At 42.6% G+C, this 15,255-nt stretch overlaps 1 protein-coding gene across 1 annotated transcript; it reads right to left on the reverse strand.

Moving 5' to 3' along the window:
• Positions 1 to 6,775: 6,775 nt before the first annotated feature.
• On the reverse strand, positions 6,776 to 10,937 carry LOC111986352 (heat shock 70 kDa protein, mitochondrial). Its single transcript, XM_024017980.2, has 6 exons — positions 10,709 to 10,937; positions 9,635 to 9,711; positions 9,457 to 9,535; positions 8,762 to 9,328; positions 8,055 to 8,675; positions 6,776 to 7,730 (listed from the first exon to the last, which is right to left on the reverse strand). The coding sequence occupies exons 1-6, from the start codon at positions 10,781 to 10,783 to the stop codon at positions 7,107 to 7,109; spliced, it is 2,043 nt and encodes a 680-aa protein (XP_023873748.1). The 5' UTR covers positions 10,784 to 10,937; the 3' UTR covers positions 6,776 to 7,106.
• Between the last annotated feature and the right edge of the window lie 4,318 nt (positions 10,938 to 15,255).

Genomic DNA, 15,255 nt, shown 5'->3' on the forward strand with positions numbered 1-15,255 from the left:
GCTGAGTTCTCCGCATCCGCGAACCCCTCCTGGTACCATTTGTTCTCGCTCTCCTCCAGAGCCGCCCTCAAATCACCCAGCTCCTCGGACCGCGCACTGAGCTTACTCTCAGCTTGTCCCAGCTTGAGCTCGGTCTCCCCCAGCTGAACCTCCAGTTCTTTATATCTCTTCTCCACGGCCAGCCTCGCCTTCTCTGCAGCAGCAGCTTTCTTCTCGGATGTCGCGGCAGCCAGCGTTTTCTCCTTCGCGGTCACCTCGGCCACGTCCTTCAGGGCCCTCTCCCGGCCAGCATCCTCTGCCAGATCTGTGACGCGACGGTCAAGGATGTAGGCCAGCTGTGCAGCCTGGCAAGACATATGTACGGAAATTTTAAAAAAAAAAAAAAAAAAAAAAAAAGGGAAGAAAAAAAAAAAAAAGGGGGAAGTCTTGATCTTACCGCGATAGTATGCCATTGCAGCCGTCTCCCCATTGATTCGTCAGTGCCATCTTCTAAAGCACTCACGTCCTCGGGCAGGAGGAGCCCCCGAGCCAAGGTTTGGGCAATATAGCCGCCGGTCCCTTTCCCCCAGACATGTACACAGGCATCCGAGGGGAGAGGTTTGCCGTCCATCATAAAGGAGGGCTGCCCCACGGGCACGACGCGGGAAGAAGACGCCACATTCAACCCCGTCTGGGTCGCAAGTTCGCGAATCATGATACCGCTGAGGGACGAGGGGGCGTTCTTCACCGCGCATGAGCTGGGTCGGCTGGCGTTTGCTCGGTAGTGCGCGGCCTTTTCCTTTGCCGTGCAGGAGCTGTCGGGGGAGGTGGGCTAGGCTGGGTGCGGCCTTGATTGTGTTCCTGCTGCTGCTGATTCCCGGCAGACCGGGCTCCGGGGACGAAGCGGAAGATTGACATTACCTTTCGAGTCACCATAGCTTCGCCCGGTGACTCACCAACTACTTCTGTATTTGCAGATGAGGGTTCCTGGTCAACTTGAACCCCTTGCCAGGCGGGGGCTTCTTGCTCGATTTGTTCGTGTGCACGTTCTCTTCTTGCCCGGGACACACGTTCGGCTGATTCGTCCCTCACGGGTGGAATCTCGTCAGAACAAATGTGCCGGGGACCGAGTTCGCGTGCCTCGCCTGCTGTGAACTTGGGGGGAAGGAAGTTCGCGTGCCGAACGTCTATGTAAGAGAGGAGGGGGCTATCAACTAGCAGAGATTGACTGAAATTCTGCCAAGTGGTATACACGGGGTCGACTCCGAGTATGAGGTGAGAGGCCCGTAGCTGCCCGTCCGCGTGAACGAAGATCTCGGATCTGAGGACAAAGTTTAGATCCCTTACGTGCACGACTCTAACGTCCGGGGCGAACACCCTGCCATCTGAAATAGCCAATAGAAATGAAAATCAGAATACGCAAAGTACACGTGCATGTGAATCCGAGCATAAACTCAAACAAAAAGAAAGAAATGTACATAAAAAGAAAAAGAATTAATAATCGGGACGAACCCACTTCTCGCCTAGTAAGCGGACAAGGAAAGTCGCCGACAAACCAATTGCCGCACACCAAAACGAACTTCCGCATAAACTGTACATATGGTTTATATCATGCTGGTTTAACTGTAAACTGAAGGTCTGGTTTAATCTACTCACGCAACTCACCAGCCTGTAAAAATTGGGAGGAAGTTGGTCCGGGCACAAGCCGTAGTACCTAAGTGTGTCTATTATCAGGGGGTCTATGGGAAACCTAACCCCACCCTCCAAGATGGCCATTAAGGGGAAGAAGGCAGTATTGCCTCCTCTATAGAGTGCCATCTCGCTTTCGTGACAGTATGCAACCTCCACATCGCTAGGGATGTTGAAGGCCTGCCTAAAGGTAGCTAAGGTCGCAGCCGTATCTAAAAGATATGAATACCCCATCCTAGGACCCTAAAATTTAAGAAAGTGGAGATATGGAGAAAAGAAGTGTAGAAAACTTACTGTGGGTTCTAAGGTGAGAGAGATTTCTGGGTTGGAGTATGAAGACGCAGATGAATGCGCGGCAGAGAAGAAGTTGCAGAACTCAGAGTTTGTAAAGTAAAAGAATAGTGTTGAAGGCACCTTTTATAGTGAACACAAAACGGATAGGCAGCGGTTAATCAGCCATTATGGAAATTGATTAACCAGCCATGATGACTTCAACGCCCGATAAACAACTGCGCCTCCTTGGTTCACGAAGCGTCAGGCAATGTTGAGGGTTGTAACGCTTGGCCAGATCCAGCGCGCCTTTTCAGGGCGCATTAATGAAACCCTGCAACGCCCCAGACGTCACTTCACTGAACCCATAACGTGCGCTCTTTGGAGTTCCTTGATTCACACCGTGCGCCGAGCATAAATCAAGAGGGGGCTAATGTGCGGCGTCCGAACTGTTGGGCCCACTCAGCCCCTAGCCTCCGCTCCAAAACACGCGGTCATTGGGCCCAATCCTCATTCGCCCTAAGGCCCAACCCTTGCTATCACAGCTCGGGGGTGCCGGGCTTCACTACTAAGTTATGATTGGCATATTTTTTACCGAGCATGTTCGGAGGTGTCATTAAACGGCGCATCAACTTTGTTCGGCTCAAAGAAGGCCCTCCAAGCGCCACCACCTAGCTCTAACCTGAAGTGGGCACCAAGTCCCAAAGCCACCCAGGCCTAGACTCACACTTACCATCCCCCTAATTGGACCCTTCGTAGCACTAAGCGCGCACTAACTCTGCCGAGCTGCCGACGAAGGTAGGAACCAAGTCCCAAAGCCACCCATACCTGACCTCCCACTTAGAGAAAATCCTACTGGACCCTCTGTTGCACAAACATGAGAGCATTGATAACCTACGCTTGAGCTGAGCACTATAAATAAGAGGGGAGGATAAGAAAGGGGGGTTGGTGAGAAAAGGGGAGGGGAGAGAACAGGGGTAATAGAGAAGCAAAACAGAGAGAATCCGAGAGGAGAAGGAGGAAGGATTGTGTTGCCGAGAAAGAGAAAAGTGATCTCATTGAGTCCTTAGTTGTAGAACTACCCATAGTAGGAAATTCAGCCCAACAAACAAATAAGTTGTGAGCCCAAGTGGGGCTGAGCCATAGTTTTAAAAACCGGACCGGACCGGCCGGTCCGACCGGGAACCGGCATCAAATCCGGTCCGGTTATGATAAAAAACCGGAAATAATATAAAATCCGGTGAACAGTAATAACCGGCCGGTTCGACTTGAGAACCGAAAAAACCGAAGGTCGAACCGGTTACTGACCGGTTGGAATTTTTTTTATTTTTCCTACAAAACTACGTCGTTTTGGGCATTTTAGAATCCTAAAAACTAACCCTAAGCCTAAAGTCCTCCTTCCTTACCCTCAGACAGTCAGACTCTCATCTCATCTCACTCACACTCACGCCTCTCGGCCTCACTCGAGTCACTCCCTCACTCACTCACTCAAGCTGGCAGTCCCTCACTCACTCTCCTCTCAAGATCGATCACTCCCTCACTCACTGCCTCACGCCCTCAAGCTCTGCCGCACGCTCAAGCTCTCTGCTCAAGCACGCTCAAGCTCTCCCTCACTCACTCAAGCTCTCCCCTGTTTCCAGCTTCCAAGTATCCCGCCGGTGAAGCAAATAAAAGACTCCTTTCGGTGAAGTAAGGTTAGAGGGGTAACCGGGTAAGTCCTTTTGTTTTTTTTTTTTTTTTTCTTCTTCTTCTTATTTGAATCTATGCGTAGGAAAATCATGTTTAGGACTGAAAATTTATGGGTTTAAATCAAGAAACCTGATTGGGATAAAAGTTTTTTAAAAAGCTTTAATCTTGATGGGGACAACACTCTATGGGCACGAAGAAAATGGGAAATTTGATTTTTTTCCTTTTGTATTTAAGAATGACAATGGGTTTAAGTTATGCCTATCATCTGTTTGACGAAATGCTCCAATAACTCTCTCTTTTGTAATGTAGAGCATGTGATGCTTTTTTTTTTTTTTTTTTTTTTTTTTTTTTTTTTTTTTTTTTTTTTTTTTTTTTTTTTTTTTTTTTTTTTTTTTTTTTTTTTTTTTTTTTTTTTTTTTTTAGTTTTTATTTGAATCGGGCAGGCAGGATATCAGCCGTACCCTCATGTCTCTCACTTTGAGGTAGTAATTTGTTTTCTTACTTCCGCATAAACTGTACATATGGTTTATGTCATGCTGGTTTAACTGTAAATTGAAGGTCTGGTTTAATCTACTCACGCAACTCACCAGCCTGTAAAAATTGGGAGGAAGTTGGTCCGGGCACAAGCCGTAGTACCTAAGTGTGTCTAATATCAGGGGGTCTATGGGAAACCTAACCCCACCCTCCAAGATGGCCATTAAGGGGAAGAAGGCAGTATTGCCTCCTCTATGGAGCGCCATCTCACTTTCGTGACAGTATGCGACTTCCACATCGCTAGGGATGTTGAAGGCCTGCCTAAAGGTTGCTAAGGTCGCAGCCGTATCTAAAAGGTATGAATACCCCATCCTAGGACCCTAAAATTTAAGAAAGTGGAGATATGGAGAAAAGAAGTGTAGAAAACTTACTGTGGGTTCTAAAGTGAGAGAGATTTCTGGGCTGGAGTATGAAGACGCAGATGAATGTGCGGCAGAGAAGAAGTTGCAGAACTCAGAGTTTGTAAAGTAAAAGAACAGTGTTGAAGGCCCTTTTTATAGTGAACACAAAACGGGTGGGCAGCGGTTAATCAGCCATTATGGAAATTGATTAACCAGCCATGATGACTGCAACACCCGATAAACAACTGCGCCTCCTCGGTTCACGAAACGTCAGGCAATGATGAGGGTTGTAACGCTTGGCCAGATCCAGCGCGCCTTTTTAGGGCGCATTAATGAAATCCTGCAACGCCCCAGACGTCACTTCACTGAACCCGTAACGTGCGCTCTTTGGAGTTCCTTGATTCACGCCGTGCACCGAGCATAAATCAAGGGGGGGCTAATGTGCGGCGTTCGAACTATTGGGCCTACTCAGCACCTAGTCTCCGCTCCAAAACACGCGGTCATTGGGCCCAATCCTCATTCACCCTACGGCCCAACCCTCGCTATCACAGCTCGGGGGTGCCGGGCTTCACTGCTAAGTTATGATCGGCATATTTTTTACCGAGCATGTTCGGAGGTGTCATTAAACGGCGCATCAACTTTGTCCGGCTCAAAGAAGGCCCTCCAAGCGCCACTACCTAGCTCTAACCTGAAGTAGGCACCAAGTCCCAAAGCCACCCAGACCGAGACTCACACTTACCATCCCCCTAATTGGACCCTCCGTAGCACTAAGCACGCACTAACTCTGCCGAGCTGCCGACGGAGGTGGGAACCAAGTCCCAAAGCCACCCATACCTGACCTCCCACTTAGAGAAAATCCTACTGGACCCTCTGCTGCACAAACATGAGGGCATTAATAACCTACGCCTGAGCTGAGCACTATAAATAAGAGGGAAGGGTAAGAAAAAGTGGTTGGTGAGAAAAAGGGGAGAAAAGAGAACAGGGGTAATAGAGAAGCAAAACAGAGAATCCGAGAGGAGTTGGGGGAAAGATTGTGTTGCCGAGAAGGAGAAAAGTGATCTCATTGAGCCCTTGGTTGTAGAACTACCCACAGTAGGAAATTCAGCCTAACAAACAAATAAGTTGTGAGCCCAAGTGGGGCTGAGCCCATTGGCCTCATTTGCGACCCGCACAGTAGTTATTTGAGATTTTGCATAACAATCACATTTTTTAAATTATTTTATTAGTAATATCAATTAATAATTTTAGGATTTTTTTTAATTAATGTCTTTAAATCTTGCCCCCTTGAACTGAAATTATGGTTCTGCCATTATCTGCAACTATCCATTTCCTATTCCCTATTTCTCCATCCATGTCTCCACTAGACACTATGGATGTTAGCGTCAAGATCTTTGACAACATTGATGAGGATCAGATCAATTGACTTCAAATCAACTTAAATCTAGATAATAATTGGCTAAGCAACATAAATAACCAAGTGGATTGAGTTTGCAAATTCAAGAGACTGAAAAAAATTAATTAGAAGGCCATTTGTGTTTGATAATTTACAACAATGCTAGAATTGGCAACACAAGCTGGTATACCGTTCCCCTCTCATTTTCTTTTATTTTAATTGGATGTAAGACATGCAGTATTAAAAATTCAAAATCATTATTAAAAAAAAAAAAAAAAAAAAACCAAGGCGAAACTACACAAAATCAAATAATTGAAAATTTTAATTGGATGTAAGACATGCAGTATTAAAAATTCAAAATCATTATTAAAAAAAAAAAAAAAAAAAAACCAAGGCGAAACTACACAAAATCAAATAATTGAAGAATTCTTACTTTTTACTAAACAATGGGTAGAGCATTTGGTGGCAAACGCCAGATCTGATGGGGAGGTAGACTTTCTATGGTGGTGATTTGGCTGTGGTTTGAAGGTGGTAGTGGTGCCTTTTGGTAGACAACAACAAGATGGATGTTTGGATTGTGGTTTTGACTGGCTACGTTTTGTCATGCGAGATGGATGTCTGGTTTCTCTTATTAGTGTATAAATCCCAAAACCATGTAAGATCCAATGGTCCAATTACCATCCTAATAAAAAAATTAAGAAATTTTTCATTTGTTTAATTCTATGATTGACATATAACTTTTTGTGATTTTTGGACTTCTTAAATGTAATGCGACTTACATCCAACCAAATAAGGAAAAAATAATGGGAAGATTTTAAATGGAAGATGAGCTGGACTCTACCAGTGTAGATAAATGCATTATCAAAACGCAACAATTCCATTATGGAAAATGTAAATTTATTGAAAATTTGAAACCTGGGACAATAAGTTTGGTTCCAAGGCCAAGACGTCCCAAGCTGTATATCACATAACTAGCAATGAACAAGAATTCTGCCGCTGCAAAAATTTTCGTTAACAACGTATTAAAAGTGCACATACATGTGCCCAAATAAAGTAAGGCTTCCTAAGACATTCAACCTCCCACATTTAGATACAAAAACCGCTAGAAACTTTTTATGTCCTAAAGAGCAAATGAAGATTAAGATATCCATCTTAGTTTTGGTGATAAAGAGCCACTCAAAAGAAACTATCGCAAATAACAACTTCAGCACTCACTTCTTCACCTCTTCATATTCTGCCTCAGGAGCTTGGTCACCACCCTGAGAACCTCCAGAAGACGAGCCACCACCAGAACCACCTTGCATGTGCTGCCCTATCTTCGATACGGCTTTGTTTGCAGCATCAACCTTTGCCTTAATTTCGTCAATGTTGTCCCCAGCTGTTGCCGTCCTCAAATCTGCAATTGCATCCTCAATCTCTTTTGCAACCTCAGCAGGAATCTTATCCTTGTACTCATTCAAGCTTTTCTCAACACTGTAGATGGTGGTATCTGCACTGTTTTTGATATCAATCAGAGCTTTTCTTTCTTGATCCTTCAAAGCATGCAACTCAGCTTCCTTAACCATCTTCTCAATTTCATCATCAGAGAGCCCTCCAGATGAACGGATGGTAATCTGTTGTTCCTTCCCAGTGGTCTTGTCTTTGGCAGAGACAGTCACAATCCCATTGGCATCAATGTCAAATGTGACTTCAATCTGAGGCATGCCTCTGGGGGCTGGTGGAAGGCCCATAAGCTCAAACTCTCCAAGAAGCTTGTTGTCAGAAGCCATTTCACGCTCCCCTTGCAATACCTTGATACCCACCTGAGTTTGGTTGTCAGCTGCAGTAGAGAACACCTACAATAATGAAAGTGGCATTCAGGAACTGAGCTTCCTCAACAGTTAAAAAAATATATAAAGCAGACTGCTATGAAAGCTAATGCTGCAACATGAAGGGTTGAGTTAAGTTGCCATCACACATATTTTCCCAATATTGCATAACCATAATTAATGCTTCTAAACAATGTCTAGTTATCAAATAACGCCCTATTGTATTGTTTTCTTGCTTAAGTGAAAACTGATAGAAAATTAAACTAGTAACCTTGCCCTGCAGTGTATTTCTAACCCTTCACCAATTTACATAACTTTCCTAATCTAAGCATCGTAGCATGGAAACCATACCTGACTCTTCTTTGTAGGAATGGTCGTGTTTCGGTTGATCAGCCTGGTGAATATACCACCCAGTGTCTCAATGCCAAGAGACAATGGAGTGACATCCAAGAGAAGCAATTCTTTGACATCACCACGTAGAATACCACCCTGGATAGCAGCTCCCATAGCAACTGCTTCATCAGGATTTACTCCTTTGCTTGGGGTCTTTCCAAAAATCTCTGAAACAACACCCTGTACTTTAGGAACACGGGTCATCCCTCCAACCAAAAGTACCTCATCCACCTCCTTCGCAGTTATGTTGGCATCCTTCAAACAGTTCTTACATGGGCCTCTAGTCCTCTCGATCAAATCATTCACCAGGGTTTCAAATTTTGATCTTGTCAGTGTGATATTCAAATGTTTTGCACCAGAAGAATCAGCAGTGATGAAGGGCAGGTTGATATCAGTTTGAGTGGTGGATGAGAGCTCTATTTTAGCCTTCTCAGCTGCTTCGCGAAGTCTCTGCAAGGCAAGCCTGTCTTTGGAAAGATCAATCCCCTCGGTTCTCTTGAACTCACTCACCAAGAAGTCCAACAAGGTATTGTCAAAATCCTCTCCTCCCAAGAAGGTGTCTCCATTTGTTGCTTTCACCTACACAAGAGAGAGTTCTTAGTGGGTCTTTAAAAAATGTAGAGGGAGGAAATGAAAACAACCATTAATTACAATCAAAATACTACCTCAAAAACACCATTAGAGATCTCTAGAATGGAAACATCGAATGTTCCACCTCCAAGATCAAAAACTGCTATGAGACCCTCCTTATTGTTCATTCCATAGGAAAGTGCAGCAGCAGTAGGCTCGTTGATAATTCTCTGTACATCAAGGCCTGCAATTCTACCGGCATCTTTTGTCGCCTGTCTCTGAGCATCATTGAAATACGCTGGAACAGTGATCACAGCTTTTGAAACTGACTTTCCAAGATAAGCCTCTGCCGTTTCTTTCATCTTAGTCAAGACAAAAGCCCCAACTTGGCTTGGGGAATACTGTTGTCCATTGGCTTCAACCCATGCATCTCCGTTTGGAGCCTTGACTATCTTGAATGGAACCATCTTCATCTCTTTCTGTGTTTGAGGATCATCAAAGCGTCTGCCAATTAGACGCTTGGTTCCAAAAAGGGTGTTTGTGGGGTTTGTTACAGCCTGACGTTTTGCCGGAGTACCAACAAGTAGTTCTCCTTTCTGGTTGAAGGCAACCACTGATGGTGTGGTCCGAGCTCCCTCAGAGTTTTCAATAACTTTGGGATTCTAAAAATTAGCTCAGAATGTCAGAAATAAACCAAAAAAAATAAAAAACAACCCAAAACACTATATTTAATAAATAATGGGTAAGTCATTCAGAACATCATTATGAGAACATTGTTCCATGCGTATACCTTTCCCTCCATAACAGCAACACATGAGTTGGTCGTACCCAAGTCAATACCAATGACATCATTCCCAGCAGGCTTAGAACTGTGTTGAAGGAATAAAGTAAACGTTAATAACAAACAAAAAATGAACCAAAAAATGGACAATCAAATACATACAAGACCACACAGATCCACATTATACCTGAATGCTCTGGTCAAACTTGACCAGCTCTGACCCAGTTGCGAGGGAGCCCATGATGGCTTAACATTGCTAGTTAACTGCACATAAATTAGAATATACCACTAAGGTAAGATATCACCCATGATTTACAAGCTGAACTTGTACATAACTTTAGGATAAACCTTATATACAGCAAACAATAATTCCAAGAACACAACAACAGATGGTAACTTAAAAAGACTCTAGAAAGTAACAGATATGTTGCATATGAACTTGTACTCCCACAAATGATGGGAAAAAAATTAAAAAAAAAAAAAAAAAAACTAAAACAAAACAAAATTAGAAGAGCACAAGAAACCGCATAAGAAATGAACAGACAACATGGAACAATGTTACTATTCTGAACAAGATGCACGGATCAGGCACTATAAATCCACAATGGCTACCAAAAAAAACAACATGTCCAGATATTACTTCATCGTAACATTCACCAGTGAAAACAAGGAACAAAAAATCATAAACTTCCTTTTAACCCAGCTTTTATGACCATTAAGCATTTCCAAAAAACTTATAATAAAACAGCTAATCATAGTTCCCAGTCAATAAACATCAGACAAAATGAAAATTTCTAAGTCGCAATTTACAACTCAGTATTACCAAAAATACTGTATGGAACACTAGATTACTAAAACCTCAAAACCAAACTGAGCTCAGTTCCATTCTCTTACCCAACAAACATATAATATAAACCCATGAAATAAAACAGAGAAAAAAGTTTCCCAAAAAACAAAACCCTTTTGTTTAAGTTTTTCTTTTGTCTTTTTAATTCACGAGAAATCAGAAAAGGCAAACCTTCTATTCTCAAAGCTATCGACTTTTATAAAGCTCTGTTTTATCGGATCACAACCAAACCAAACAAAACCGAAACAATAACAATCAAAAGTCCTACTTTCATTTCTCAAAACATTCACAAGAACCATACAGACCACCATGAACACAGTCACATATAATCGAAGATCAATAATTATCAATTAAAAAAAAAAAAAAAAACAGAGAGAAATGTCTGATAAGGTTGTGATGAGAAATGAGACGTACAGATCTGTAGGTGGAGAAAGAGGCAGAGGCGACGTCACGACGTCGCAGGGAGCGGAGCAAGGCGGCGGTGGCCATAACTTGATCGCCTCTGTGAGAGAGAAGGAGAGAAGGGGTTTGAAGGAGAGTTCTAGGGTTTAGGGTTTTTGCGTTGCGGTGCGTTTGTTTCTGTTAAGCCCTCAGTGTTGAGTTTGAGGCTTTTTATTTTATGAGGCGGAAATGAAAATTTGAGAGATTATTCTAGCAACCATCAGTAGAACCTTCTAGATCTCTCACCCCGAGCAAGCCTCACCGTTGGATTGAACTACACAAGATGGCCGAGGGGTGTGTGGTCTTGTTGGGCTTTGGATTACTTTGGACCATTCGTTTCTGTTTAACGTGGCAGAAAGAAGAGTTCCTATTTCTTGGACAAAAAGTTTCTAATTCAGTCCATCTAATGTGTTTAATGCTACATTTAATAATTTTTTTTTAAATTTTATTCAAGATAATGAAGGAGTATGTGATAAGCTTAGAAGGCTTTTTTTTTTTAATTTTTTTTAATTTTTTTAATTTTTTTTTTCATTCTCCCACTTTTAGGAAAATTCTTTAACTAAAACTGATTGAAAGTTATCTTCTTCTAATTTATTATATGATGATTAAAGAGATTATTACTTTTTTTAATGAATTATAAGACTTATATCATGCATCTGTTAAGCCAAATGGTACCATCACAAAAGCTTGTGGCTTGGTGGGAGAGAGGGTCTTAAATTCTAGCTCCAGATGAGCACTTCAGAATAGATTTTTATGTTCCGAATTTGACCCTTTTCTCCATGCTCCTAATTTGTTGAGCATTGGATGCCAATATGCCATGGCATACCTTTTTATGGATGTTTGGATTAGCAATGGTAAAAATTCTCTGGTCGCTGCGTTCCAAGTTTTCTGTACATATTTGTTATTTATTATATAAAAACATAAATGAATCATTTTTACACCTACCTTATTTATAATTTCTTTTATACAAATTCTAATTTCAACTCTCAAAGCACTTGATTTCTCTGTCTTTTAATAGTAACAAAACTAAGCCTCCTCCATATCTTTTATCCTACCTCTCTAGTGTTGAAGTCAACTCATTTGGTATTACAAAAGGTTCTCCTTTTAAGAAATATTAGACAATGCCATTAAAGCCGTGTTTGTTTTGGCTTCAAATTACTTCCGGAAATGCTTTTCTGTAAAACTTGAGTGTTTGGTTGAACCAGTAAATTCAGTCAACTGAAATATTTTTCCCCTTTGATCGTAAAATAACCCAAAACACTCGTAAAATCATTTCCGTCATATTTTCACTTCAAACCATTTCCATTCCTCACACAACACGGTCTAAGCTCTCTCACAGCAGCACAAGCTCTCACACGCACTCCTCATAGCAACGCACTCCTCACAGCGCACTCCACATGCACTCCTCACAGCTCCACCCATAGTCTGATGAGTGCCAAACGCAAACCCACGGTGAGTTTCCTTTCCATTTCTCAGTCCCGATCCAACCCACGGTGAGTGAGTTTCCATTTCTTAGTCCCGATCCAACCCACGATGAGTGAGTTTCTTAATTCGATCCACACACTTCCGATCCACACACCTTTGATCCACACACCTCCGACCAAAACCTGACCTCCGATCCACATTCCCTCTGTGGGGGCCTTTTTTGCTATGTTGGGCCGGGCTGCTCCTTTGTGAATGTAGGCCCAAGTGTTCTGGGTTGCAGGAGTCGAGACCGGGCCAACTGGAATTCAACTTGGCCAGTTTGTGCGCGAACTATGCCTCGTCTGCCAAGAGAGTGCTTACCGCAGACTGAGCTGTTCCAGAGAAAAGCTTACAACAGGCAGAGCTGTTTCATAGAAAAAAAGCTTGCGGCAGGCAGATACAATTGATAAAATAAAATCACGTATTCTGGAATGACCAGATAGTTCTTTTAATAAGAAATGACCGAACTACAATAACATTAACAATCTTTGACAAATAAATAGTAAGGGCAAATGGTAATAAAGATTTAATCGACAGCTTATGTAAATAAATTCAATTCGGTCCGCAAGAGTAAGGCCAAAGAGGAAGAATGCCTCTTCTCAACGCAATTAACCTCCGAGGAAAGAAAACGGGATTCCTGCCGCGGAAGTTAATGGGTTTGAGGGAGGCGGACCCGAATGGACACTTCCCAAAATAATTATAGAAGAGAACAGGGATTCGAGAGGGGGAGAAGGGAAGGGGCATATCGGTACATGCCACTATCACTTGCTCTTTTTTTCTCTCTTTCTTTCTTTCTTTTCTAGTCTTTTTTTAGTAATTTCCACAATGGTCGTTTTTTAGTGTTATGTTCTTCTAAGTAAGTTACAGAGTATTTTCTTTAAGTTGTGTTGTATTGCTCTTGTGCTTGTTGTTTTTTTTGCACACGGCAGAGGCGTCCTTTTGTAGTTCCTGCCGTGACCGATTTTTTACTATTCTACTCCCTAACTGTTTTTTGTCTAGTCTGGGTGCACTCGCAGACCCTTACTGCTCTGTCTGCGAGTCCTTCTGTCACAGACACAGACAATGTTTTGTCTGTTAGTCCGCCGCGGCACCTTGTCCTGCCGCGGTGATGTTTCTCTCTCTCTATCCCTCATGGCATGTAGCTATTGGTTCCCACTCAGCCTTACCTCTTTTGGGTGGTATGCCATCCCAGCAGGATGTATTCCCCAAAAGAGTTTGAGCAGGAACCTCAAAACAGGCCTTCCCCTCTCCCTACCTCCAAACCATGCCCTCTTACCTCTGACCCATGACCCCACCATGTTCTGTATTGGCTGGGTACAGGTTGGTGGTGCCTAGACCTTGCGCGTGGTTTATGTCTGAAGTCTGCCTGTTGTTCATGCATCTGCTGCGTACTAGACATTTTGCTTGCATTGCCAGTTGTCCGTTCTTGGCTTTTCCCAAGCTGTTACTCTGATTTCCCACCCCATAGGGTCTAAACTTTACCGAGTACAGGGCTTTGTGTTCTCTTCAGCCCAATTCTTTAATTGCCTTAGCTTCCCACCGTGTTACTCGGCCTTTCCTGCCGCGGTGATTTTTGTTCCTGTTGGGCCTCTTTTTAGGTCTGCCGTTCCTTTCTTTCCCCCAGTGGCTTAATATGGCCACTGGTGTTCTTGCTCGTGGGCTCCAATGTCCCTCTCTTTTTCACTTGGGCTTATCCGGCCCATTTACTTCCTTTGGACTTCCTCGGTCCATTTACTAACTTTGCATCCCATGGGCATTTACTAACTCAATTGGGCTTCCTCGGCCTAATTTCTTCATTCTCATCCTTGGGGTTCATGGGCTTGCCATTATTCCCTACTTTCTTTGTTTTCATTATTTCGGGCCTGCCGCGGCCCATTCTCACTTTTCCATACCACATACTACCCATGGGTGGTGTTTTCTCTTTTTCCGGGCCTTTTAGGCCCACTTACTCCTTCAAGGCCCATTTATTTATATTTAAGGGCCTGTGATCCATTATTTCTGCTGCTTGAGCCTAATGGTCTTTTTCTTAGCTTGTTGCTCGTCCGCTGCCCATTTTTATGGGTTGGGCTGCCTTCTACCTATTTCAAGAAATGACCCTCAACACCCTCAAACCCATCTAGCCAAAATCCACGGTGAGTGAGTTTCTCAGTCCGATCTACACACCTCCGACCAAAACCTGACCTTCGATCCACATTCCCTCAAACCCAGCTCTTTACACAACTCTTTACAATGAGGTCATGGCTATGATGGTAGTTGAGTATAGTGAAGACATGCTCGCAACTGTGTTTGACCATCTTTGTGAAAATGAGAAGGCAGCATGGGGATTTCTAGCTAAGAATGCTAGGCTGAGAAAGCTGTGGTTGGATGGTTTTTTGTTCTCACAACTTTAACTTATCTGTTTCATGTTGACTATGACGGTAGCTTTAGGTATTAACTTTTGTTGTAGTACCAGTATTGATCTACCATTATATTATATACATAGTCTTTTGTATTATTAGGATGATACAATTGCCCAAATTATGTATTTATACTATGCAAATACCACGAATAGGTATCATTTTTGTACACCATGGAGGTGTAATGCCAACGGTGAACAATTGATGTGGCTGTTTTTATGTAAATATTATGGGTATATTCAAATGATTATTTTTGATATTAAAGTGGATGATTATTTTTGTACTGTTACAGATATGTCTAAGCAATACAGGTGCTTGAATTTGGATGATTATTTTTTATGTTGAAGTGGATGATTAATTTTGTACTGTTACAAGTTTGTCTAGGTAATGCAGGTGCTTGAATTTGTAAGGCATTTCATATTTTTCGTAAAATGATCCACAAACCAAACATGAGAATTGATTTTCCGTAAAAAAACGAATTCCATTTTTCGTAAAATGTTTGAGAACCAAACATGAGAATTGATTTTCCATAAAACGGAAAGCATTTTTCGTAAAATGTTTGAACCTATCAAACACCGGAATTGATTTTCTGTAAAACAAATTCCAAGGCAGCCAAACAGCCTGAATACATTTTCATTTTCTGAAATTAGCATTTCCGAA

This window comes from Quercus suber, unplaced genomic scaffold (assembly GCF_002906115.3).
Source record: "Quercus suber isolate HL8 unplaced genomic scaffold, Cork oak 2.0 scaffold_59, whole genome shotgun sequence".
Taxonomy (NCBI): domain Eukaryota; kingdom Viridiplantae; phylum Streptophyta; class Magnoliopsida; order Fagales; family Fagaceae; genus Quercus; species Quercus suber.